Source organism: Nomascus leucogenys, chromosome 7b, assembly GCF_006542625.1.
Source record: "Nomascus leucogenys isolate Asia chromosome 7b, Asia_NLE_v1, whole genome shotgun sequence".
Taxonomy (NCBI): domain Eukaryota; kingdom Metazoa; phylum Chordata; class Mammalia; order Primates; family Hylobatidae; genus Nomascus; species Nomascus leucogenys.
The window spans coordinates 12413094-12440424 of NC_044387.1; the positions used below are offsets into that span (position 1 = coordinate 12413094).

At 55.2% G+C, this 27331-nt stretch overlaps 1 protein-coding gene across 1 annotated transcript in view; it reads right to left on the bottom strand.

Annotated features, from left to right (window-relative positions):
• The window catches only part of MICALL1 (MICAL like 1), a 34839-nt gene that overhangs the window by 1792 nt on the left and 5716 nt on the right, over positions 1-27331 (bottom strand). The window contains exons 2-15 of the mRNA XM_030815579.1: positions 27163-27211; positions 26665-26806; positions 22408-22496; positions 21030-21172; positions 17793-18247; positions 15481-15538; positions 14156-14535; positions 12377-12792; positions 8296-8430; positions 7535-7661; positions 7326-7416; positions 7096-7169; positions 3036-3150; positions 2437-2483 (exon numbers count right to left, since the gene is read on the bottom strand). Of these exons, the coding sequence (XP_030671439.1) occupies positions 2437-2483; positions 3036-3150; positions 7096-7169; positions 7326-7416; positions 7535-7661; positions 8296-8430; positions 12377-12792; positions 14156-14535; positions 15481-15538; positions 17793-18247; positions 21030-21172; positions 22408-22496; positions 26665-26806; positions 27163-27211 (2321 nt within the window). The remainder of the gene's footprint in view (positions 1-2436; positions 2484-3035; positions 3151-7095; positions 7170-7325; positions 7417-7534; positions 7662-8295; positions 8431-12376; positions 12793-14155; positions 14536-15480; positions 15539-17792; positions 18248-21029; positions 21173-22407; positions 22497-26664; positions 26807-27162; positions 27212-27331) is intronic.

Here is a 27331-nt window from a genome sequence, read left to right on the forward strand (position 1 = left end):
TTAGCCAGGATGGTCTCGGTCTCCTGACCTCGTGATCCCCACCGCCTTGGCCTCCCAAACTGCTAGGATTACAGGCATAAGCCATCGCACCCGGCCTAGAATCCAGGAATTCTGAAGCATGGCATCCATTTATCTTTTTCTTTTTCTTTTTTTTGAGACAGAGTCTCTGTCACACAGGCTGGAGTGCAATGGCACAGTCTCAGCTCACTGCAAACTCTGCCTCCTGGTTCAAGAAATTCTCCTGCCTTAGCCTCCCAAGTAGCTGGGATTACAGAAGTGTGCCACCACACCCAGCTAATTTTTGTATTTTTAGTAGAGACGGGGTTTCACCATGTTGAGCCAGGCTGGTCTCAAACTTCTGACCTCAGGCAATGAGCCCGCCTTAGCCCCCTAAAGTGCTGGGATTACAAGCGTGAGCCACCGTGCCCGGCCCCATTTATCTTTTTTTTTTTTTGAGATGGAGTCTTGCTGTGTTGCCCAGGCTGGAATGCAGTGGCACGATCTCGGCTCACTGCAACCTCTGCCTCCTGGGTTCAGGCAATTCTTCTGCCTCAGCCTCCCCAGTAGCTGGGATTACAGGCAAGCGCCACCATGCCTGGCTAATTTTTGTATTTTTAGTAGAGACAGGGTTTCACCATGCTGGCCAGGCTGGTCTTGAACACCTGACCTTGTGATCTGCCGGCCTCGGCCTCCTAAAGTGCTGGCATTAAAGGCGTGAGCCACCACACCTGGCCCCCATTTATCTTTAAAAGGCTAGATTCACCCAGGCTGGTGCCCACAGCTCTGTTACTTACAACACAAACGCTGTCAGAGCAAGAGAAACCTTCAAAATCATCTGTCTGAGCCCCTAATTTTATAGACAAGGAAAATGTAGGCCTTTGAAAGGGACTAATACCAACGGAGCTCTTTGTAGGGCCAGGGCCCTCAGCTTTTTACACATTATCTCAGTAATCCCAGCACACACCTGTGAGGGGGTGCCATTTTCACCCCCATTCTGCAGATATGAAGAATGAGACCAGAGTAGTAGAGTGGCCGGCTCAAAGTCACCCAGCTCATAAGTGCCAGAGCTGGGACTAGAACTCAAGTAGTCTGACTTGGCCTGAGTCAAGACCTAACCACAAGGCCACAAAGTGAGGTACTGGTAAAACCAAGACCAAAACCCAAATCCTGGCCAGGAACACTGCCTCACGCCTGTAATCCCAGCATTTCGGGATGTCGAGGTGGGGAAATCACTTGAGGCCAGGAGTTCAAGACCAGCCTGGTCAACATGATGAAACCCCGTTTCTACTAAAAATACAAAAAAATTAGCCAGGGCTGGGCACAGTGGCTCACACCTGTAATCCCAGCACTTTGGGAGGCTGAGGCAGGTGGATCACCTGAGGTCAGGAGTTCGAGACTAGCCTGGCCAACATGGCGAAACCCTGTCTCTACTAAAAGTACAAAAATTAGCCAGGCGTGGTGGCAGCTAATCCCAGCTACTCAGGAAGCTGAAGCAGGAGAATTGCTTGAACTCGGGAGGCGGAGGTTGCAGTGAGCTGAGATCGTACCACTGCACTCCAGCCTGGGTGACAAAAGCAAGATTCTGTCTCAAAAAAAAAAAAAAAATTAGCTGGGTGTGGTGGCATGCGCCTGTAGTCCCAGCAACTCAGGAGGCTGAGACAGGAGAATTGCTTGAACCCGGGAGGCAGAGGTTGCCGTGAGCCAAAATCGCACCACTGCATTCCAGCCTGAACAACAGAGTGGGACTCTGTCTCAAAAAAAAAAAAAAAAAAAAATCCTTTGACTCACAGTCCAGTTTTTTTTTTTCTTTTTCTTTTTTTTTTTTTTGAGACGGAGTCTCCCTCTGTTGCCCAGGCTGGAGTGCAGTGGCGTGATCTTGGCTCACTGCAAGCTCTGCCTCCCAGGTTCACACCATTCTCCTGCCCCAGCCTCTCGAGTAGCTGGGACTACAGGCTCCCGCCACCATGCCTGGCTAATTTCTTGTATTTTTAGGAGAGATGGGGTTTCACCGTGTTAGCCATGATGGCCTCGATCTCCTGTCCAGTACTCTTTTAACTGTTTCAAGCACCAGTTGGTCCCCAGGAAGCACTGCTTTTTGGGCCCACAGACTCCAGCAAAACCAGCTGCAGATCTCAAGGGGGAATGCACAGCTGAGGGCAAATCCACCCTGGGAAGATGCCTCCCATATACCACAGTCGTCTCTGTGGGCATGAGGGCATCCCACGGCTACCCTCCAAGCCTAAGCCGCAGCCTTCCTGGCTGTATGCTGCCCTCTCTTGCTACACGCAGCCCTCTCTGCAAAACAGAGGCTGCGGAGTTTGTGCACAGCCATCCTGGTAGTGCCCACTCCAACCCTCCCTTCAACCAATCCCTCCCTTCCAACCCCAATGTTGAAGTTCAAGTGGGCACCAGCCTCATCCCCAGCAAGGGTCTCACCTTTCTTCTTGATCATGGCTTCCAACATCTTGTCTTCCTCTTCCTCCCTGAAATAAGCAGCAGCAGTTAAGCTGGGTGCGGTGGCTCACGGCTGTAATCCTAGCACATTGGGAGGCCAAGGTGGGTGGATCACCTGAAGTCAGGAGTTCGAGATCAGCCTGGCCAACATGGTGAAACCCCGTCTCTACTAAAAATACAAAAAGTAGCTGGGTGTGGTGGCTCATGCCTGTAATCCCAGCTACTCGGGAGGCAGAGGTAGGAGAATCGCTTGAACCTGGGAGACAGAGGTTGTAGTGAGCTGAGGTTATGCCATTGCACTCCAGCCTGGGCAACAAGAATGAAACGCTGTCTCAAAAAAAAAAAAAAAAAAAAAAAGCAGCAGCAGCTGAGAGTCCCACAGGAGGAAGGAGCAGATGCCCTCTCTGTCCACACAGGGCTGAGCAATGGTGCACTGGGATGGCTGGTAGGAGGGCAGGGCTGGCCTGGCCTGAGGCATGGACTGTGTCTTTGGCTCTCCAGGGAGCTGCCCCACCCATGGGTCCCAGAGCCTGACCTGCTCTGGCCCTGCCCCCAGAAGCCCCTATCCCTGGCCATGTCACCTCTGCCGGTCCTCATCCAGGCAGTTGATGATAGCGTTGCGCTGCTCAATGAGGGTCACAAGCTCCTGCATCAGCACCTTCTCCCGGGTCCGGTCCTCCTCTGTCCAGTCCTTTTCTGCCCAGGGAGAAAAGTTAGGGGGCATGAGTGGTAGGAAAGCCCTCTTCCTCCCTAGGCTGCCAGGAGCCACTGCCTAAGTGCAGCAGGCCAGCCCCATGCTAAATACCATGCTAGAACCTAAGAGCGAAGAAAGGAAGGGCCCCGATAGGTCGATAGGTGGGGCTTACAAGTTCCTTTTTTTTTTTTGAGACGGAGTCTTGCTCTGTCGCCCAGGCTGGAGTGCAGTGGCGTGATCTCGGCTCACTGCAAGCTCTACCTCCTGGGTTCATGCCATTCTCCTGCCTCAGCCTCCTGAATAGCTGGGACTACAGGTGCCCGCCACCACGCCTGGCTAATTTTTTGTATTTTTAGTAGAGACGGGGTTTCACCATGTTGGCCAGGATGGTCTCGATCTCCTGACCTCGTGATCCACCCGTCTCGGCCTCCCAAAGTGCTGGGATTACAGGCGTAAGCCACCGCACCTGACCAGGGCTTACAAGTTCTTAGGGAAAACAAGGTTGTGACAGAAGAGACCAAGGACACCAGGCTGCCTACCAAAGAGCCCTGCAAGGGGCCCCAGCAGGGCCAGCACAGCACCTGCTACAAGAACAGGGCGGCACCAAGGGTCTCATGCTCATGTTCATTCATCCATTCAACAAATGTTCACTAGGTGGCTTCTGGCGGGAGGCAAGATTCAGGAGGGACAGAGTAGGGCAGAGGCGAGGAGACAACAGGGAACCCCAGGGCTCCTCCAGCAGGAGAAGCAACATGACCCAAGTGACATACTGGGACATTTATCCAAGGCTGTGGAGGAAGGTAGACTAGAGGGGATGCTGGGGGCAGGGAGCCCAGCAGGAGGCTCCACTGAAGCTGGGCACACCTGCTGCCCCTCTGGCCTCCTTTCCTCTCAAGGCCCCAGCCAACCCACAGGACCATCCCCAGGGGCCCACTGGGGCCCTAGTAGCCCAGCCTGCAGGCTCCAGGAATGAGTGCCCACACTTGGCCTTCCCTCCACAACATCTACCGCCACAGGTTTCCCTGCCTTCAAATAAATATCCTAGGCCGGGCCCGATGGCTCATGCCTATAATCCCAGCACTTTGGGAGGCCGAGGCAGGTGGATCACCAGAGGTCAGGAGTTCGAGACCAGCCTGGCCAAATGGTGAAACCTTGTCTCTACTAAAAATACAAAAATTAGCCAGGTGTGGTGGCACACACCTGAAATCCCAGCTACTAGGGAGGATGAGGCAGGAGAATTGCTTGAACCCAGGAGGTGGAGGTTGCAGTGAGCTCAGATCACGCCACTGCACTCCAGCCTGGGCAACAGAGCGAGACTCAGTCTCAACAACAAAAAAAAATAAGTAAATATCCTTAGCCAAGAGTGGTGGTGGGCGCCTGTAATCCCAGCTACTGGGGAGGCTGAAGCAGGAGAATCGCTTGAACCTGGGAGACAGAGATTGCAGTGAGCTGAGTTCACGCCATTGCACTTCAGCCTGGATGTCACAGTGACACTCCATCTCAAAAAAATAATAGGCCAGGTGCAGTGGATCACGCGTGTAATCCCAGCACTTTGGGAGGCCAAGGTGGGTGGATAACGAGGTCAGGAGATCAAGGCCATCCTGGCTAACACGATGAAACCTCATCTCTACTAAAAATACAAAAAATTAGCTGGGTGTGGTGGTGGGTGCCTGTAGTCCCAGCTACACGGGAGGCTGAGGCAGGAGAATGGCATAAACCCGGGAGGCGGAGCGTGCAGTAAGCCAAGATTGTGCCACTGCACTCCAGCCTAGGCGACACAGCGAGACTCCGACTCAAAAAAAAAAAATAATAATAATAATAATAACAAATAGGGCCGGGGCTCGGTGCAGTGGCTCACGCCTGTAATCCCAGCACTTTGGGAGGCCGAGGTGGACGGATCGCGAGGTCAGGAGATCGAGACCATCCTGGCTAACATAGTGAAACCCCATCTCTACTAAAAATACAAACAATTAGTGGGGCGGGGTGGCAGGCACCTGTAGTCCCAGCTACTAGGGAGGCTGAGGTGTGAACCTGGGGAGGTGGAGCTTGCAGTGAGCTGAGATTATGCCACTGCCCTCCAGCCTGGGCAACGGAGTGAGACTCCATCTTAATAAAAAAATAAATAAATAAATAATAAAAAATAAAAAAAAAAATAAATAAATAAATAGGGCCGGGCGCAGCGGCTCACGCCTGTAATCCCAGTACTTTGGGAGGCCAAGGCGGGTGGATCACAAGGTCAGGAGATCAAGACCTTCCTGGCTAACACGGTGAAACCCGGTCTCTACTAAAAACACAAAAAATTAGCCGGGCGCGGTGGCGGGCGCCTGTAATCCCAGCTACTCAGGAGGCTCAGGCAGGAGAATGGCGTGAATCCAGGAGGCAGAGCTTGCAGTGAGCCGAGATCGTGCCACTGCACTCCAGCCTGGGCGACAGAGTGAGACTCCGTCTCAAAAAAAAAATAATAATAATAAATAAATAAATACTCCCCCAAAAAATAAATAAATATCCTGAAGCCCCCTCAGCCACTGCCCCTTTCCCCTATGGCCTCACCTTGCCAAAATTGAGGAGCAGGTGGCCCAATCTGGTTCTGGGGACAGAGCAGGGCGTCCAAATCGCCACCCAAGTTTGAATCCCACTTTGCCATTTCCCATATCTGGGGCCTGGGTAAGTTATGTCCCCAGTCTACACGTGGGGAAACTGAGACTCAGGGACATGAAATCTTTGACCAGTGTCACACAGTGAAGGGGGAGCTGGTATTTGAACCTGGCAGCCTGATGCCCCCAAGCAATGACCCTCATGGTGTACTGTACTCGGGGCCTCATACACTAGCCTCACCTTCCAAAAGCAACGTCCAGGACAGGCTTACAAGCCCAGGATGCACAGCCACCACACAGGGGGCTGGAAAAGCCACAGTAAGCCCCGGGGCCGGGCTAGCCAGGGAGGCAGAGGAACTGTGCCCGCTCTGGCCACAGGGCGCCGCTGTGGCTCTGAGTGGTGGCCACACCCCAGCCTCCTGTTGAGTTGGGAGTGACTCACACAAGGCAGCGGGAGCCTGGGACATTCTGTGGCTTCCCCTGGGACACTCCAGCCTCCCAAATTCCCCAGTCAGTGACAGTTCCCCTGCCACCATCCCCACACTCTGGAGGGGCTGTGTGTGCAGGGACAGCCCCAGATCAGAGACATGGATGGAAGCCCAGCCCCGTCACCAACAGCCAAGTCCCTTGACCTCTCTGGCCCTCCACTTCCCATCTGTCAAGATGGCCCTTGCCCAGGGCTGGCACCATGCCTGAGCCATAAGAAAGTGGTCAAAAGCCTTGGCTCCCAACTCTGGCATCTCCATAGTCCTGGGGTCTCTGCCTGCAGCTGCGGTTCACTGCATTCCACTGTCAGAGGGCGTGTGAGGAGCCCTCCTCACCAAACCCCAACTCAGCCACATGGTAACCGTCAGCCATCAGCCCCTCAGAGGGTACAGAGTCCACATCCACTATCTCCCGGTCCCAAGAACACGCGAGGAGGTGGGGACCTTCATTCCCGTCTTACACTTGAAGCCACTGAGGCTCAGTGAGGCTAAGAATCCTGCCCAAGGTCACACAGCAAGTTAGTGGCAGAAGAAGGAACGGTCTGACCCACGCACAAATCAGGCCGGGTTGGTCCTGGGCCTGATCTTCATTCCCTGAGAGCCTGTCATCCCTGGTACCACGGACGTCCACACCCCACACTGTCTGTGCGGTTCCTTCTCCTACCACAGCCCCAGCCACCTTACTGCCTGTTACAGTCTCTCCCATCCTCAGGGGTGACCCAGACAGCCCTGCCTCGCGCCTCCTCCTCTGGCCCTGTCCCCAGTCTGCCTGTGCGTCCCACTGGGGTTTTGTCCACCCACTCCCCCACTCCTCCGTGTCACCAGGCCCCAGGACAGGTGCCAGGGGAGTGCCAGTGGCTGCGCTCACCTGGCTTATTGAGGAGGCACCGGAGCTCATACTCGACATCAGCCTGGCGCTGCTCCAGGTTCTGCTGCTTGAAGCTAGGGGTGGGAATAAGATGACTCTTAACAATTCTGCCCCAGCCCCGGCTGCCCTGCCCTGCGCTGTTACTGATGAGGGAAGAGGGTAAGGGTTCTCCATTCTAAGCTCTACGGATTCCAGGGAGGGATGCCCCGGGCAGGGGCGGGGGGACTCACACATAGATGAGCTCAGACTCTCGCCGCACCAGTAGGTGCTTCTCGTGGATGAGCTTGAACCAGTCCACCAGCATGTCATCCTCACGGCCCTCTGGAAGCCAGATACCCACTGAGGCCAGGGCTGGCTGCCATGCCTGGCTCAGTTCCCCGGGCAATAGAGGCTCCTGCCCCCAGCCCCACCCAGCAGGCCCTCCCAGCCGCTCCCGCACCATTCAGGCCGCCACGCAGCTTCTCCTCCAGCAGCACCCCACGGTGCTCCAGGGCATCCAGCCGGCGCTCAATGGTGTCCATCTCTCCGTGGATGTCCTCCTCAGGGATGTACTGGTCAGCCTGGACCTGCCCAACAGCATCTGGTCACCTGATGGCCAGCCGAGCCCTCCCCTGCCTGGTTGCTGCCAGGAGCCTTGCCCTCTTCTCTGGCCAGCATTGGCCACTGGTGGCTCCAGGGCCCGGGCCCTGCCCCCCACCCCAGCATATTAAGAAGGTAGGGTCCCAGTGGGGAAGGGGCCAGTGTGGGGACAGCCACAACCCTGCATGCCACTGGTCCCAGCACCAACAGACACTCCAGAAGGTGGCATGACTCCCTGCCCTTCACGGAAACGCCTCCTCTCTGCCACTCCAGAAAGGGTATCACAATGTCAGTGAGAGTGACCTTATTACCGAGATAAACTTGAGAACACTCTAATCAGCTTAAGTAGCAGTGTATCATGAGTGCTTGATACTTGAACTTGTTAGTAACAAGTTAAATGCACCACCCACTGCTTTTGGTGGTGAAGGGCTGATCTGCTCCAAATCCCTCCAGGCTGCAAGTTAGATCTTCCAGTTGGGCCACCCAAGACTGCTCTCTTGAGCATCTGAGGCCAGCTGCCCAGCCAGCCAGCCTCCCTAGAGTCCCAGGGGAAGCCTGCAGCTGCAGAGTGGGGAGTGCCAGCCCAGGCCAGCCTGGTCTCGGGGGGCTCCCAGCTGGTACCTTGCGTTTGATGAGTGGAAAGCCGTGTCCAGGGGCAGGTGGCCTCGCTGGCTTGGATCCCTTGGTGGCCTTTTTTGTGGCTGGCGATGCTGCAGGTGATGGCTTCCGGTTAAAAGGATTCTCCTTGCAGGAGGACTAAAGGGAAGGAGACGTGACAGAGGGTGAGCCTGGGAAGAGGGCATGTGAGACCCCAGCAGCCTGGTATTTGGGAACATGGAAAGCAGGCCAGCACTCCAGGGCCAGCAGGACCCAGGCAAAGAGAGAGTCTCCTCGAATTCCATCTCTGATGCACTCAGTCATTCAACAAATATTTCCATTTCCAGAGCTCTTCCCGTGTGTCAGTTACTGCACTGGATACTTTTTACACTTTTTGGAGACAGTCTCACTCTGCCACCAGGCTGGTGTGCAGCCGTGGCATAACCACAGCTCCACTGCAGCCTCAGCCTCCTGGGGCTCAAGCAATCCTCCCAGCTCAGCCTCTCGAGAAGCTGGGACTACAGGCTCGCACCACCATGCCTGGCTAATTTTTTGTATTTTTTTTTGTAAAGACAGGGTCTCACTTTGTTGCCCAGGCTGGTCTCAAACTCCTGGGCTCAAGTGATCCTCCTGCCTTGGCCTTCCAAAGTGCTGGGATTACCACACCTGGCCTTTTCATACATCCTTGTTTAATTCTCCCAAACACCCTGCCAAGTGGATATTACAATGCCCATTTCACAGCTGAGTAAATTCAAGTTCAGAGAGGTTAAGTCATTTGCTCACGGCCACACACTTCCCATGAACCCAAGCTGGGATGAGAATCTGTCTGTTTCAGGGCCTGGGCAGCCATCTAGCATTGAGGGGTAGTGGTTAGAACCTTGCCCATGTGGCAGGCAGTGCCCTACTGTGCCCCAGTGGTGGGGATGCCTGGCTGTGCTAGCCTCAGAGAGGGCAGGGGTTTCCCTAGAGGCACAGAATGGCATTGGGTTTAGGGCAAGACAGAGCTATGGTAGTTCATTCGGGCCTCATAACCACCCTCTCCCCAGTGGGGACTCTGAGGCTCAGAGAGGTGAAGTTCCTCACCCAGGGTCACCCAGCCAGGAAGTGCTTGACCAGCAGATGGAGTCAGAGGGTACCTCCCTCCCTGCCAGAGAAAGACCTCATCCTCTGCTGCCCAGCTCAGTACCCACATACCCAGAGCCCAGGCCCTGCATCCTTCCGTGCCTCTGGGGAGACCCCTGCCCTCTCTGAGGCCAGCATAGGCCGGGGCAGCCCCACCGCCGGGGCACGGCAAGGCCCTGCCCACCACATGGGCAACGTCACTATTTCCCAACCACTCTTCCCAGCTCATCGGAAACAGACGTCACTGTGAGCCCCTTACAGAGGCCTCACCTGAGACCTGGGATGCTCCAAGAAGCACTGACCCAGCTTTCCCTCGGCAGCTGCGGAGCAGGGGGAGGCCTGTGCCAGCCCAGGGAGAGAGGCTCTCGGGCTGGGAGCTGCTGTGGGGTTTCTGAAGCAGGGAGGGTGCCGGGGCCCAAGTCTGGGCACAGCAAGGAGCCAGGGCTTGGCTCCCACAGGGCAGCACCCACCCAATGACCCAGGGTGGTACCCCAAGGCCCCCACTGCCTCTGAAAGTCTCCCCTAATCCTGGGGTGACAGTGGGACAGGGGTTCCCCACAAACAAGTGCACCTGGGGTTCTGCCCCCTCCCTCTAACATACCCAGAGGGGCCAGCAGAGCCAAGCAGCCCAAAGCCCCTGAGCCCCTCAAAGGTTTTCAGCCTTTTCCCAGCCCCAAAACTTCAGACCAATCCTCACGCAGCCCAGGACACCAAACACGAGAATCCGAAGGTGACCCACCCCTGTGCCCTCCACCACCAAGGAGCCAGGGGGTCTTTCGAGCACTCAGGACACTTGCTGCTGCCAGCCCCTCACCATCTGCGGGAGCCCGAGGCCCAGAGGAGGATGGGGCCTGCCCAGGGAAGTGGGAGGCAGAGCCAGAATCAATGCCCAAGAGGCTCTTGCTGGGGCCAGGGAAGGTTCACTGATGCCTGAGGCACATGGGCAGGGTCAGGCCACAACTTCAGCTGCCCCACAAAGGCTGTTCTGCCACCCTCTACCTGGGGCCAGATGAGCCTTGGGAGCTCAGAGGACTGCAGAGCGTTGGGCCATCCAAAGGCGCTGTGGCTGCAAGAGAGGCCCCTCATGAACTGGGTGCCCGGAGGAAAGTACTGAGCCCAGGCAGTCCCCAGGTTTTCAGTATGGGGCTGAGAAACAGGTGAGCCCACAGCACACAGCCTATTTGGAACAGGAGCAGCCTGGATGGGTGCCCGGCCAGACACTCCCCACGCCCATGTCACCTGAGAAAAGACAGAACCCAGCAAGGCAGCAGGAGGACAGCATAGGGTCACGTCTGCTCTCCTCGGTAAACACTCCTCATGGCACACAACGGAAGCGCCCAGGAAAGCTGTGTGTCCTAGGTCCTTCTGCGTGTTGGGGGCTGACCCCCTGCCCACTAAAAACTCCACACGCAGCAGTGTGGTCATTATAGCACCTCACCCTGACCTGGCTGGGAGCACCTTGGGGACAGGGACCACAATGTCCATATGACCTGTGGAGCCCAGGCAGCCATGCACATGGGAGGCATTCAGAGACGCCAGCTCCCCTGTTCCATGGCGGGGAGATCCAGGTCTCTGCAGAAGGGAGTCAACCCCTCCCCTCTGTGCTCTACCCTAGGTCACCTTCCAAAACGACCATTACGTCTATCTCCCTGAGCAGATCGTGAGCCCCTGGAGGCCAAAGACAGGGTCTTTTTTTTTTTTCTGAGACAGAGTCTCACTCTGTCGCCCAGGCTGTGGGCCATCTCAGCTCACTACAACCTCCACCTCCCGGGTTCAAGCAATTCTCCTGCCTCAGCCTCCCAAGTGGCCAGGATTACAGGCGCCCACCACCACACCTGGCTAATTTTTGTATTTGTAGCAGAGACGGGGTTTCACCATGTTGGCCAGGCTGGTTTCAAACTCCTATCCTCAAGTGATCTGCCTGCCTCAGCCTCCTAAAGTGCTGGGATTACAGGTGTGAGCCACCACGCCCGGCCACGATAGGGTTTTAATACAACTCTGTCCAGGATCTGGCATCAGTAGAACCTGAGTGAATGGAAGAGCGGACAGACGATACGGGATGACTGGTGGCTGGTGAGTGGAACCCAAATAGGCCAGTGGAGGAGATGGGAGGCAAACAGGGGCCCTGATACATAAGACCTGGGAGGCTATGTTTGTGGACAGGTGGATAGATAGGTGGGAGCTCTGGCAGATGGATGGAAGCATGGACAGATGGGTTTGTGCCTCAATGGACAGAGTGGGTAATGGGCAGATAGACTGGCCAAGGCCACTCAGGAAGTCAGAGGCCAGTAAAGACAGAAAAGGCCCTAGACAGCCGGGCGCGGTGGCTCATGCCTGTAATTGCAGCACTTTGGGAGGCCGAGGGGGGCAGATCATGAGGTCAGGAGATCAAGACCATCCTGGCTAACACGGTGAAACCCCGTCTCTACTAAAAATACAAAAAATTAGCTGGGCGTGGTGGCGGGCGCCTGTAGTCCCAGCTACTCGGGAGGCTGAGGCAGGAGAATGGTGTGAACCTGGGAGGCGGAGCCTGCAGAGAGCGGAGATCACGCCACTGCACTCCAGCCTGGGCCATAGAGCGAGACTCCGTCTCAAAAAAAACAAAGGCCGAGTGCGGTGGCTCACAACTGTAATCCCAGCATTTTGGGAGGCTGAGGCAGGCAGGTCACAAGGTCAGGAGATCGAGACCATCCTGGCTAACAGGGTGAAACCCCGTCTCTACTAAAAATACGAAAAATTAGCCGGGCATGGTGGCAGGCGCCTGTAGTCCCAGCTACTCGGGAGACTGAGGCAGGAGAATGGTGTGAACCCAGGAGGCGGAGCTTGCAGTGAGCCAAGATCACACCACTGCACTCCAGCCTGGGTGACAGACAGACTTCATCTCAAAAAAATAAAGAAAAGGCCCTGGACATTTCTGCTCTGAGACCAGACCCGCATCCACTAGAGAGGATGTCACTTTTAGGGGGGGTGAGGGGGCACTCACCTTTACCTGCAGCTGTGGGGACGAGCTTCCAGGGGAAGGCACCGGGCTCCTGTCTCCAACCAACAAGAGAGGCGTGGGAGTGGCGCCACTGCAGGGCTTGGCTGGCTGGGGACCTGAGCTGCCCCTGGTCCTGGGGGCAAGGCCAGGGCTGGCTTGAGGCATTTGTTCCACTCTAGGCTCCACTAGTTCCCCAGAGGAGGCCAGGGAGGAGTTGGTAGAGAGGCTGACAGGGTTTCCAGGGGTACCAGGGGCATGGACAGCAGGCTCTGAGGAGCTCTTGGGCACAGCTGGTGGCTCCAGAAGCTCCGCACCTGCAGTCTGGCTGGAGCTCTCGGACAACAGGCTCTCCACGCTGAGCGCTGGCGATGGTGTGGCCGAGGGCGGCTCCGAGTGCGAGAGGCGGGAGGTGTGGAGAGCTGTGCGGATGAGCACCAGGACACCTCACAAGGGGAGCACAAGGGCTTCCAGCCCCACCTCCCGGCTCCACTCTCAACAGAGCCGCAGGCAGCCCTGGAAACCCAAGCCCTCCACATCGACACAGGGCCAAGGCCCAGGGAACAGCAAACACCCGGCAGGACGGAAGTCATGAGGTGCATCCAGCCACCCGAGTCCATCCCGCCCGCCTTGCGTTCTGCCTGCTGCCTCCACTTCCCTACACTTCCCATAGCCCCCATGAGGGCACCCACAGCAAAACCACCTTGGGAACGCCAGAGGAAGAGAGGCGGCCCCGCCTCTGCCCCTGATCTGCAGTGCAGAGGTAGGGGGGAGGAGCACGCAGCCCTCGCAGCCACCAGCTCTGGGACAGGCACTGCCGGGCACCAATTTATCTCCTCGTGGCCGACGGATATGATGCTTCCAAACACATTATCTGCATTTTCCAGATGAGGCAACAGGCTTAGAGAGGAGAGGGCGCTCACCCCAGCATGGGCTGGGATTGAATCCACTGTATCTGACTCCAGAACTCATGCTCCTCTGCTGTCCCCTGAAGCTGCCCACCACTTCCAAGCAGACAGGCCAGCCTCAGCTGGGGTCCCAGGGCTCCACTCAGACCCCCTGAGCACTTGCTCTGCCAGCTCTGGCACGCTCTTGCCCCACTGTGAGAGGGGGTCCCATGGAACTCTCAGAGGCGGCCAGACCCAGCCATGGTGAAGGTTAGGGCCAAAAACCCAGCTCAGGGTATCAGAAGACTGGGAGAAGGTGAGGGCCAAAAACTCCAGCGTTCCTGGGTGAGGGGGGAAGCACTGGGCGGAGGAGACCCAGCAGCTTGGAGCTGAGCCACCACATCACATGGAGGACTACAGACAGACTCAGGGACAGTCAGAGTCATTACACCTGGTCACACATGGCCAGGTGAGAGCCCAGATCGCTCAGGAACTGCAGCGACAGTGACGGAGTTAGGCAGGATTCAAGCAAACCCCTCCTTTCCATCAGCCCCTCGCTGCACTGAGCACACCACTAGACAGCACATTTAACAAGCACGACAGGGAGGGTGAAGAGATGGACTCGGGTCAGACTCCGCAGGTTCAAATCCTGCCTCTACTACTTAAGCATTGAGAGGCTTTAGGCAAACTACTTAGCCTCTCTGTGCCTCAGTCTCCTCACCTGCAAAGTGGAGGTGACGATACCTACTCACAGGTTTGCTCTAGGATTAAATGAGAAGTCACCCATGAAACACGTGGTGCCTGGCCTGGGAGGCTCTGCCTCACCACACCCCCTCCCCAGGCCTTTGCCCTACCCCCAAGTTCCGACTGTTAGGAGAGCTCCAGGAAAGGCACTCACCCAGTGGGGACGCGCTGGGTGCACGCGGGGCAGGGCGCTTCTTTGTCTTGGGGCTGCTGGTAGGGGTGATGCCATACCAGGGGTGCAGGGACTTGGGTGTGGACTCCGGGTGGCCCAGGGCAGGGCTGGTGGCCAGGCTGGGTGCAGCTGGAGCCTCTTCCTCCTTGTCCTCCTCCTCCTCAAAGGGGTTATAGGGTTTGGACTCCAGGCTGGCCACTGGGCTCGGCTGGGCCACCTCCTCGGTGCCTCCATTCTCCACCTGCCTGCCGCCCTGGCTTGGTGGCCCCGGGCTGCTGCTTGGGGGAAGTGGGGCTGGCTTCTTCTTTGGTTCTGCCTGCACCAGCGTGATCCATGGGGGGTCCTTCCTGGGGGCTGGTGTCCTGGACGGAGCGGGGAGGCAGCAGAAACCATTAGTAGAGGCAAGGAGTCAGCTTCCTTCTCTCTCTAGACAGTTTTGACTCCACTTCAAAGGGGGTAGATGAGAAATGGCTGTTTCCCTTCTCCCACCCCCAGCCCCATGGGGCCAGTCTGAAATGGACTGTTACAGTCACAGTCCTTGAGGCCCAGAGAATGTGAACGTTCAAGTCACAGAGCTGCTGTTAACCCAGCTCAGGAAAGGATCAACGAGGGGCTCTGCCATCTACAATCCATGTAACCTGGGAAAGTCACCTGACCTCTCTCTGTATTGGTCTCTCCTTCCGCTCAATGGGGACCTTAATAATCCTTGCCTCACAGGGTTGGTGTAAGGATGCAGTGAGCTATGGAGTCCAGCACCGGGCGGGGCACTGGGGCACCTGCTAAGTGCCAGGGACTCAGTAAACGTTAACAACTGGCACAGCCATGGCCCACCTGGCTCCCTACAGACCGACCACATGGGGGAAGCATGGCCCCCAAATAACAGCTGAAGTAGATGTCCTCCACATGAAGCAGGGTCCCGTGCTGCAGGACCTGAGGGACTGGTACTACAGCTGAGCTTTCCCAGGTCTTTCTATACTCTGCTGCTAAGCCTCAAATCAACTCTATAATCAAGCCTCAGCCTCCCACGTTACAGGACAAAGGAGCCTGGAGAGGTGACGGGTACCAGAGGTGGCTGCCTGCACCGGGCACTGCCCACAGGAGCAGGGACCTGGGGAGGGGGCCAGGCGCTGGCCGCAGGAATCCCAGGGTGAGCCTCAGGAGACGGGGTGTGGGCCCAGCTCTCCTTCCCCTCCTGAGCCCCGCCCTGCCCATCCACAGGAAGCCTCCCTCCCTACTCGGCACCAGAGTACCCCGATTCCCACCACCAGGGCCTCCAAAGCAGGAAAGCCCCTCAGGGATCGACATACCCCTCGGACGGCTTCGGTGTCCCCCTCGGCTTGGGGACAGGCGGTTCATGCAGTCTTCCTAGATGGGAAAGGAGAGTGAGCCAGGCCTTCATGGGCAGCAGGAGGTGGGCACCCAGGGAGCCAGCCACAGCACCTGCCTCCCCAGAGCGCCCCGCCTTCCTCCTGGCACCCTCGCACCTCCCCAGCCCAGCCCATGGAGATTAGATAAGCACCCAGGTGGCTGAGAACAGTCAGGGGTCAAGGCCAGGCCACCTGAGACCCCGTTTGCATTTCATTTGAGAAGAAACCCAAATCCCCTCAGACACCCCCCACCAGTGTGGGCAGAAAACATCATCTCAACTCAGCCTGGGAGCCACCTCCTCCTGGAAGTCCTAGACTCCGGAGTGTCCTCTGTGAATCCCACAACAGCCCCTGCTCCCCTCCTTCCAACTTAACAAGACTTCCACAATCCACTGAAACCCTTGCATCTGTGCCTGTCTCCACCTCAACGCTGGGAGCGCCCTGAAGGCACGGACAGGCCTGAACAGTATTCTGTGTCCCCAGTGGTCAGCTCAGATCCAGCCTCCACAAAAGCTGAACAAATAGAATGTTCTGGTGCAAGTCGCAGGGTGACCCTGGGAGTCTCTCTCCCCGTGGCCACCAATGCCTTCCCTAATGGAATGATAAGGGCTGCCCAGCAGCCTTATACAAGGAGTCTCAATCCTACAAGCTCACAGAAACCCGGGGAGGTCATCTGGGAGCATTCCACAATGTGGGGTTGGGGGAGAATGCACCCACAGAATGGGCCAGGGGTCTCCACTGCAACTCACACTGGCTCCGGAGCCCACCTGACCCCTCTGCTCTCCCCAATCCCCTGAGCTCTCCCCTTCTAGAAATAGACAAGTATAGAGGCTGGGCGTGGAGGTCACCTGCAGTGTGCCTGTGGATGGGCCAGGACACACAGGAAGGACACCAATATGCAGAGTTCCAGAGAGCTCGGGGACACACGGGCACATGCCGAGTGGCACTTACTACACACCCTGAAACTAAAGCCCACAAGAACAGATGCAAAAGAGCGCATGCAGAGGGAGGCAGCGTAGGGGTGGGGCCTGGGTCTGTTTTGTTTGCACTGTCCCAGCATGGAGAACACAGCACGGCAAAGGCTGCAGGAACTCGGCATTTGTGGCAGGAATTAATATCCTCAGAAACAGGCCAGGCACAGTGGCTCACGCCTTAATCCCAGCACTTTGGGAGGCCAAGGCGGGCAGATCACCTGAAGTCAGGAGTTCGAGACCATCCTGGCCAACATGGTGAAAACCCATCTCTACCCAAAAATACAAAAATTAGCCAGACACAGTGGTGTGCACCTGTAGTCCCAGCTACTTGGGAGGCTGAGGCAGGAGAATCGCTTGAACCTGGAAGGCAGAGGTTGCAGTGAGCCGAGATCGTGCCATTGCACTCCAGCCTGGATGACAGAGTGAGATTCCATCTCAAAAAAAATAAAAAGTAAGAGCCCAGCACAGTGGCTCATGCCTGTACTCCCGGCACTTTGAGAGGCTGAGGTGGGCAGATCACCTGAGGTCGGGAATTCAAGACCAGCCTGGCCAACATGGTGAAACCTCATCTTTACTAAAAATACAAAAAGTAGCCAGGCTGTGGTAGCCTGTAATCCCAGCTACTCAAGAGGCTGAGGCAGGATAATTGATTGAACCCGGAAGGCAGAGGTTGCAATGAGCCGAGATCGCACCACTGCACTCCAGCCTGGGTGACAGAGTGGGATTCCGTCTCAAAAATAATAATAATAGGCCGGGCATGGTGGCTCACGCCTGTAATCCCAGCACTTTGGGAGGCCGAGGCAGGCAGATCACCTGAGGTAGGGAGTTCAAGACCAGCCTGACCAACAATGGAGAAACCCCGTCTCTACTAAAAAAAAAAAAAAAAAAAAAAAAAAAAAAAAAAAAAAAAAGTACCAAATTAGCCGGGCGTGGTGGCGCATGCCTGTAATCCCAGCTACTTGGGAGGCTGAGGCAGGAGAATCGCTTGAACCCAGGAGGTGGAAGTTGCAGTGAGTCGAGGTCGCGCCACTGCACTCCAGCCTGGGGGACAAGAGCAAAACTCCATCTCAAAAAAAAAAAAAAAAAAAAAAAATATCTATCTATCTATCTATCTATCTATATATATAATAACCTCAAAAACACAGCCAGGCCCCCATACAGCACAGCACACAGTGGCACAGATGGAGAGGGGCCCACCAACACTCCCAGATGCACAGACTTTTCAATAGATAGTGCACTGCCACCCAGTGCCCCCTGCCCCGACTGCACCCTGCTCACCGTTCACCAGGCTGCTGCTGCCAGCCTGCTCCACCAGGTTCTCCTGCTGCAGACTGGAGCGGGGCCGGGGCATGGGGGGTGCTGGGGCAGTGCTCTCGGAGGCCTTCCTGGGGGCAGGGGTGGGGCGGCCCGCAGGAGGGCTGGCCAGCTCCTGTGGTTTGCCAGGAACCCGGGGCTTGGTAGGGATCTGGGGCCGGGCCTCAGGGCTGGCCTTGGGTCCATCGGCCTCAGGCCCTGCAGGAGCACTGGTGCTGGGGCCGCCTCCTGGAACATCCTTGGCATCTTCTGTGAGTTGCTGCTGGTGCTGCTGCTTTGGCTGTGAGAAGGGCCCAGGCCTGGTCCCCGACCGTGTCCCCGGGCCCAGCCTGGCACAGTGTTCTGCACACACAAAGGTGCCCTCCTCGGGCCCATTCTCATAAGCCCCAGGGAGCAGGGTGCTGGAACACCGCCGACACCTGGCAGGGGACAGGACAGGGGTTCACTTAGCCAGGCAGCCGGGCCCAGGCACTGGCTACCCCTCCAGCCGCACCCACGGCTGTCTCCTCCCTTCCCTCCTCCCAACTGCCAGCCAAGCTCCAGGCTCCATACCCTAGACTTCCCAGAGGATAAAGAAAACAGTAACTGTCAGAAGCATAGTGGAACAATAAAATCACAAAATCACATGAAATCAGCAACAGAAACTGTGAAAAATGCCTTCAGTTTATGCTGCAAGAGGAAGATGCAAAGGTCCCCCTGAGAGGTGGCATCCAGTGAGTGGCTGCATCCAGGAGTGGCTCAGGAAAATAAAGCGGTGGTTTTTACCCAGTCAGGTGGTGTTTTGTGTTTTGTTTTTGTTTTGTTTTGTTTTGTTTTTTTGAGACGGCGTCTCACTCTTGTTGTCCAGGCTGGAGTGCAATGGTGCGACCTCGGCTCACTGCAACCTCCGCCTCTCGGGTTCAAGAGATTCTCTTGCCTCAGCCTTCTGAGTAGCTGGGATTACAGGCATCTGCCACCACACCTGGCTAATTTTTTTTTGGCATTTTTAGTACAGAAGGAGTTTCACCAAGTCGGCCAGGCTGGTCTCGAACTCCCAACCTCAAGTGATCCACCTGCGTAGGCCTCCCAAAGTGCTGGGATTACAGGTGTGAGCCACTGCTCCCGGCTGTGTTTTGTTAATGAAATAGAATAAGATACAATGTATAAGACTGTATCATACAAGAAAGGCCAAATAGTGCGTTGTGAAACTCTTACTCCAGCTGTGCCTCTACTTACACAGTTTTATTTCAGGTAAATATTTACATCTAGTCACAGTGTCCAGTGTATTTTTTACTAGGAGTTACTATAAAAAGTTTCTTTTTATTTTTGAGGCAGGGTCTCACTGTCACCCAGGCTGGAGTGCAGTAGTGCAGTCATAACTCACTGCAGCCTCAAACTCTTGGGCTCAAGTGATCCTCCTGCCTCAGCCTCCCAAGTGCCTAAGACTACAGGTGCATGCCACTACACTTGGCTAATTCTTTTTTTTGAGACAGAGTCTCATTCTGTCGCCCAGGCTTGAGTGCAGTGGTGCGATCTCGGCTCACTGCAAGCTCCGCCTCCCAGGTTCACGCCATTCTCCTGCCTCAGCCTCCCGAGTAGCTGGGACTACAGGCGTCCGCCACCGTGCCCGCCACCATGCCCAGCTAATTTTTTTTGTATTTTTAGTAGAGACGGGGTTTCACCATGTTAGCCAGGATGGTTTCGATTTCCTGACCTTGTGATCCACCCGCCTCGGCCTCCCAAAGTGCTGGGATTACAGACGTGAGTCATCACGCCCAGCCTATTTTTTTTTTTTTTTTTAATTTTTTTGTAGAGATGAGTCTCATTATGTTGCCCAGGCTAGTCTTAAACTCTGGGCCTCAAGTGATCCTCCCATGTCGGCCTCCAAAAGTGCTGGGATTATAGGCATGAGCCACCACACCCAGCTCCGGCCTGTAAAAGTTTCTAAAACACTGCCCTGGTAGCCAGATGTGACTGTGTTGGTAGAGTCTGTTCCCTCCTCGAGATTTTTCCCCATGACACCCCAATTCTGCAGTCAGGTTCCAGGGTTCCAGCACCAGCTGCCCCCCACTCAGGGGCACACTCAACCAGATCAAGTGCGTGCTGCCACTCCCGGCTTCCTTGACTGTTCAATTTCCTCTTTTGGTTTCATTTTTGAAACATATAAAATGTTTTCATGAATTTTCTAAGTTTTTTTACTTTCCTTGCTGCTTATACCACTCTCTTAAAATCTGGCTTCCCTTGGAAGCCACATACTTAAAGCAAGTTGTTAATGTAATTTTTTACAACTTCAAGCAGGACATGGTAGCACATGCCTGTAGTCCCGATTACTTGAGAGGGTAAGACAGGAAGATCACTTGAGCCCAGGAGGTTGAGACCAGCCTGGGCAACATAGTAGACCCATCTCAAAAGAAAAAAAAATTTTTTTTTTGAGACAGAGTCTCGTTCTGTCACCCAGGCTGGAGTGCAAAGGTGCGATCTCAGCTCACTGCGACCTCCACCTCCCGGCTTCAAGAGATTCCTGCCTCAGCTTCCCGAGTAGCCAGGATTACAGGTGCCCACCACCACGCCCAGCTAATTTTTGTATTTTTAGTAGAGATGAGGTTTCACCATGTTGATCAGGCTGGTCTCAAACTCCTGACCTCAGGGTGATCCACCTGTCTCAGCCTCCCAAAGTGCTGGGATTACAGGCGTGAGCCACCATAACCGGCCAAAAAAAAATTTAAGCTAAAATATTTCATTTTATTTTTTCAATGGCTTTTTTTTTTTTTTTTTTGAGACAGAGTCTTGCTCTGTTATCCAGGCTGGAGTGCAGTAGCATGATCTCGGCTTCCTGTAACCTCTGCCTCCCGGGTTCGAGCGATTTTTCTGCCTCAGCCTCTCAAGTAGAGGTGTGCACCACCACGCCCGGCTAATTTTCAATGGCTTTTAAAGTACACATGGCTTTTAAAGTGCTCCTTCATCCTCATCCAGTAGTTATCCTCAAAAAGCGTAGGCGCTGGAAGGAAAACCCCTGTGCTCTAGCCGTTTCTGTCTCGAATCATGTGGCTGAGCGAGTGCTTTTCCCCTCACTAAGCCTTGGTTTGCTCATCAGTAAAACGGGGGAGAAGCCAGGGGCTCTGGTGTGAAGGGCCTGGCAATGTGCCTGGCGCACTGTGTGTGCTGAACCCATGGTAGCCCCCTCCCTGGTTTCGGGGGTAACACGCAGCCCTGGCCACTCACCGGAAGCAGTGGCGGTGGTACAGCCTGCCGTCAGCCAGGTAGCGCTGCACCAAGTGTACATGCTGCTGGCAGGCTGCGCACGTGCTGCTGGGGGTCTGGCCGGTGCCCTGCTCTGACAGGCTGCCTGAGGAGAGCTCCTCGCCCTGCAGAGAACGAGGTGGGGAGGTTGGGAGCAGGACATGGTCACCAGCCATCCTGTTCACATCACTCCCCTCTCCCTCCCTCCAACGGCCACCATCACTCAAGTGTGCACCAGGCTTCGTGGTGGAAATGGACTTCATCAGGGCCCCAGGAGGGGCAGAGGGGAGGAGGCTGCCACTGTCTCCCAAGTGAGGAAGCCAAAGTCCAGAAGGGGGCAAAGCCTTGTTCAAGGTCACTGAGCCAGTGTGGAAACATGAAAATCCCGACTTCCGGTTTCTGAGGCTTCCCTCCCCCAAGGAAGGCAGCTCCTGGCTGTGCAGCCCCTTCCCCTTGGCAGCTTCTGCCCCCTCCTCCTCCCCTTTGGGGAGCCCCCCTGACGGGTTCCTGTCCTCCCAGGCCCACCTCAGCTGCCTTTTCTGTTCTCTCCTAGAACTGCCACGCATTTAAATCCCAGTTTCTCTACGTCCAAGCACAGTGAACCTGAGCAAGCTGCTCTAGTGTGGGCTTGGGTCCCACCTGCAGAATGAAACTGTATAACCCCTGCCAGCCTCGGCCCCATGTACCCTCATGGGGCACCCATCCTGCGGCTAGCTCCCTCCAGCAAGGAGCAGATGGGAGCAGGAGGGGAAGGCCCTTTACACACCGTAAGGTGCTGTCCAGATGTGAAGGGCTGGTGTCACTTGCTCTAAGCCCTTCAAACAGGTGACTGGCAGTTGGCCCCCACTTCCTTACTGAGTAACCTTGGACAAATGACTAAACCTCGCTGAGCGTCAGTTTCCTCATCTGCATATCAGGGCCCATAATGCCGACCTCCCTGGGTTGTTGAGAGGATTAAAGGAAATCAAGCCAGGAAGTTTAAAGCTGTCTCCACAGGAATCAAGGGGAATCTTTGCTTTACTACGTGTGTAACTCCTGACAGTCCCATGATGGTGAAGTCAGCATTGTGGACCGCCCTCTCTCCCCTTGCCAGAGCTGGCATCTCCTGACCCCACCTGAGCCCTGGAGAAGGAGGTAGGGCTCCCTGCCCATAGAACGGGACTGGCCTCCTGACCCATGCCTCACTGCCCCAGTCAGGGACACCTGTTCCCAAAGCCAATAGGGAGGGACAGAGAACAGGCACCCTCTGAACACTGTCAGGGCTAACTTCCTCACATGACCCAGTCACTGCAATGATAGTTGTCCACATAACTCGCCCCCTCCACCCCCAGCCCTCCCACCTCTCCAGGGATCTGCCTACCTGAGCCACATCTTCTGGTTCCACTGGAGTAGGTGCTACAGACGGCGGGGAACAGGGTGCCAGGCCCTTTCTGGGTGGTGAGACACCAGCTGCCAAGAGATGGGAAAGGGGTCCTGAAGCAGGTGGAGATCCTGGAGTCCCAGGGGGTCCCAACCTGGCTGAAGATTTGAGACCTGTAGCCATCACCTTAAGGCAGACCACCTAATGCGGTGGGACAGGAGCTGGCTTCCCACTTCATGCGGGCCCAGGGACGCTTCCAGTTTTAAGCCAAGCGCTGAGGGCAAGCCATGAACCTCACTGAACCTCCATCAAATGGGGAGAGTGACTCCTACTGCACAGAGCCAATCTGAACAATGGTGCAACAGTACGATCACAGAACACAGCACCCACGTGTGGCTGCACCAGCAGCTTCCCTGCCACCAGGGTAGAGGAGGTGAAGGAAAGGAAAAGAAAGTAACCACATGGTGCTGGCCTGACAGCTCAGGAAAGGGGCTGCCTCCGTGGGGTTGACAAGGAGCTGTCCTGCCTATCCCCAAGTGGGTATCGGGGGCCAGAACCTGGCCTGCACACCCCCTCACCAGAACAAACCCACCCACCCTGGGTTCCTCTAAGACTCAGCTCCTCAGGCCGGGCACAGTGGCTCACGCCTATAATCCCAGCACTTTGGGAGGCTGAAGTGGGTGGATCATTTGAGGTCAGGAGTTCAAGACCAGCCTGGCTAACATAGTGAAACCCCCATCTCTACTAAAAATACAAAGATTAGCTGGATGTGGTGGTACGCGCCTATAATCACAGCCACTCAGCCACTCGGAAGGCTAAGGCAGGAGAATCGCTCGAACCTGGGAGGTGGAGGTTACAGTGAGTTGAGATAGCGCCACTGCACTCCAGCCTGGGCAACTGAGCAAGACTCTGTCTCAAAAAAAAAAAAAAAAAAAGAAAGAAATTCAACAACACTATGGTTGGTGCCGGGAGTGGCTCCAGCTGACTGGGGAGAGGCCCTTAGAAGCCATATGAAGAAGCTGGACTTCATCGTGACATACTCCCCAGCCCCTTTCTGATTTCCCACAGCCGCTCGGCTTCCTTCACTCATGCCCTGGCTCCCTGAGCAGGCTGCAGCTCCTCCAGGGCGGTGGTCTGTCTGCTGTGTCCGGGGTTACTGGCACCCACTGAGCATGGTGGCACAGCTGAACACTCAGCACAGCGCCACGACATCTCAGCCAGGGGCAGGCTCCAAAGTTACCCAGTCAGGTAAAAAGTCAAGGCTAGTCAAAGTCACTCTTGAAATGCCTCCACTCGCCCAGAAAGTACAGTACAGGACCATCTGGGGGAGTCGAACAGCCAGCTTTGCCTCCAGAGTTGGAACACATCACTGTTTCCTTTGCTTAAGCAGCAGATGGGATAAAAATGGTTTGCATTTAGGGGCCAAGTTGTATGAAAGGCACAAACTGTACCTTTTTTTTTTATTACAAAAGGCAGGTTTATTAGAGAAGGTATGAAAATACATTGCGAGGTTGAAAATACAGGCAGCATAACAGAGAAGGGACTGTCTGCCACAAACTGTACCTTTATCAATGAGAATCCCTGCAGGGCAAGGGAGTGCCCATGCCCACACTCAGCACAGTAAGCTGTGCCCACCAGGGCTGCCCCTGCCCACCAGGCTGCCCAGAGAGGGCCAACGAATGAGCTGGGTACCACCAACAGCTGCCCACACCCCACCCACCCCACAGAGTCCCAGAGAAGAGCTCAGTAGAGAGAGATTCAGGTTTGGCCACAAGGAAGGCTGTGGGCTAAGGCTGAATTGCGATTCTAAGGAAGCCAGCTAAATGCTAATCAGTGAAAAAAGTAGTAGTAAGAATACTAATTCTGGCTGGGCGCGGTGGCTCACACTTGTAATCCCAGCACTTTGGGGGGCGAGGTGGGCGGATCACAAGGTCAGATCGAGACCATCCTGGCTAACACGGTGAAACCCTGTCTCTACTAAAAATACAAAAAATTAGCCGGGCAGGCTGGCAGTCGCCTGTAGTCCCAGCTACTCGGGAGGCTGAGGCAAGAGAATGGCGTGAACCCCAGGGGGCAGAGCCTGCAGTGAGCCGAGACCCCGCCACTGCACGCCAGCCTGGGCGACAGCGAGACTCCGTCTCAAAAAAAAGAATACTAATCTTGGCTGGGCGCAGTGGCTCACACCTGTAATCCCAGCACTTTGGGAGGCCAAGGTGGGTGGATCACTTGAGGTCAGAAATCCCAGACCAGCCCAGCCAACATAGTGAAACCCCATCTCTACTAAAAATACAAAAATTAAGCCAGGCGTGGTGGTGTGCACCTGTAATCCCAGCTACTTGGGAGACTGAGGCATGAGAATCACTTGAACCTGGGAGGCAGAGGCTGCAGTCTGCCAAGGTTGTGCCACTGAGCTCCAGCCTGGATGACACAGCGAGACTCTGTCTCAAAAAAAAAAAAAAAAAAAAGAATACTAATCTAAATAGGTGCCAAACACTGGTTTATACATTTCCTCATTTACTCCTCAAGTCAACCCTGTGAGATGCGTGTTATTCCTATCCTCAGTGCAAAAGGGAAACTGAGGCAGAGTGGTTAAATAACTGACCCATGGTCACCCAAAGAAGAAATGGCAAAGTGAAAATTTTGAGTCCATGCTCTTAACCCCAACCTTAGACTGCCTCTGACCAAAGCCTCCGGGGTCTGGAAATACTTTCATTTTGTTTTCTATTAAAATATACATAATGTTATTTGTTCAATTATTTTAATCCCCAGTGTTACATCGGGGGAAGGGGTATAACATATTATTTTAATTTTTCTGCTTTTGCCATGTTCTAAATTTTCTTGTTTATTTTTTGTGTTTAGGGATGGGGTCTCGCTCTTGTTGCCCAGGCTGGAGTGCACTGGTGTGATCACAGCTCACTGCAGCCTTGAACTCCTGGCCTCAAGCAAACCTCCCACCTCAACCTCCCAAGTAGCTAGGACTACAGGTGTGCCACCACTATGCCTGGTTAATTTTTTTATTTTTATTTTGGTTGAGACGGGTTCTTGCTATGTTGCCCAGTCCGGTCTCAACAGCAATCCGCCTGCCTTGGCCTCCCAAAGTGCTGGGATAACAGGCATGAGCCACTTCGCTCGGCTCTATTTTCTTTTTTTTCTAAAGTTATTTATTTATGGCTGGGCATAGTGGCTCACGCCTGTAGTCCCAGCACTTTGGGAGGCCGAGGTGGGCAGATCACCTGAGGTCGGGAGTTCAAGACCAGCCTGGCCAACATGGTGAAACCTCATCTCTACTAAAAATACCAAAAATTAGCCAGGCGTAGTGGCGGGTTCCTGTAATCCCAGCTACTCAGGAGGCTGAGACAGGAGAATCGCTTAAACTCAGGAAGCAGAGGTTGCAGTGAGACAAGATCGCGTCATTGCACTCTAGCCTATGCAACAAGAGCGAAACTCCGTCTCAAAAAAAAAAAAAAAGTGGGACTGGGCACAGTGGCTCACACCTGTAATCCCAGCACTTGGGGAGGCCAAGGCGGGCAGATCACGAGGTCAAGAGTTCGAGACCGGGCCGGGCGCAGTGGCTCACGTTTGTAATCCCAGCACTTTGGGAGGCCAAGGCGGGCGGATCACGAGGTCAGGAGATCGAGACCACAGTGAAACCCCGTCTCTACTAAAAATACAAAAAATTAGCCGGGCGTGGTGGCGGGCGCCTGTAGTCCCAGCTACTCAGAGAGGCTGAGGCAGGGGAATGGCGTGAACCTGGGAGGCGGAGCTTGCAGTGAGCCGAGACTGCACCACTGCACTCCAGCCTGGGCGACAGAGCAAGACGCCATCTCAAAAAAAAAAAAAAAAAAAAAAAAAAAAAGAGTTAGAGACCAGCCTGACCAAAATAGTGAAACCCTGTCTCTACTAAAGACATAAAAAATTAGCCGGGCGTGGTGCCGGGTGCCTGTAATCCCAGCTACTCGGGTGTCTGAGGCGGGAGGTTAAACCCAGGAGGCAGAGGTCGCAGTGAGCCTGAGCCGAGATCGTGCCATCACACTCCAGCCTGGGTGACAGGGCGAGACTCCATCTCAAAAAAAAAGAGCGAAACTCTGTCTCAAAAAAAAAAAAGAAATATTTCAATGAGTGAATGAATGAATAAGTAAATGAATGATACACTCCTCAGCAGCCTGTTTACAACTCAGAAAACCAGTAGCAAGCATCAAACATCCCCAGGGCCACCCCCTGGGCCAGCCTCCGTGAAAGGCTGAGTCCCCCTCTCACCTTGGCCAGGACTGGAGAAGTGGTTGTAATACTGGGACACATAGGTCATGATGCTGAGGCAGTCAGGGACGCTCATGGAGACCATGTCATTGGGGTCCAGGAGAGCAGGGATCCCCAGCTCCTTCTCAGCCACTTCAAAGGCCTGGGGTGGTGACAGGTGCAAGAGTGGGAGCAGCCGCAGCAGGAAGAGGAGGCCGAGGAGGAGGCAGCGTTAGGGGGTGACCCCTCAGCCTAGGCCCAGCTCCCTTCAGTGGGATGGGGTGACTGTGGGCTCCCCTCAGTATTAATCCCACCCGAGTGCCACAGGACGGCCTGGAGAAAGGGGAAGCCTGGTGCTCCATGCATGAGTGGGCTGGTGGGAAGCAGAGGGTGGGGAAAGGTGCAGCCAGGGCTGGTGTACAAGGGCAGCCAACGTGCAAGACCCCTGCCCTCCCCACCAAACACACACACACACATACACACAGAGCCTCTTGGGCTTCCATCTGTCCGGGAACTTACCAAACGGTTATTCTCGAAGACATTGTCCTTGGAAAGGGAATCAAAATCTCTGCAAGAGGCAAAGGGTGGAGGATTGGTCAAGAGGGGAGGTGACTGGGGAATAGGGGTAGGGTCAGAGTCAGAAAGGAGCTGAACAGAGAAAACCTTGTCCCAGCCAGCATCAACGTCA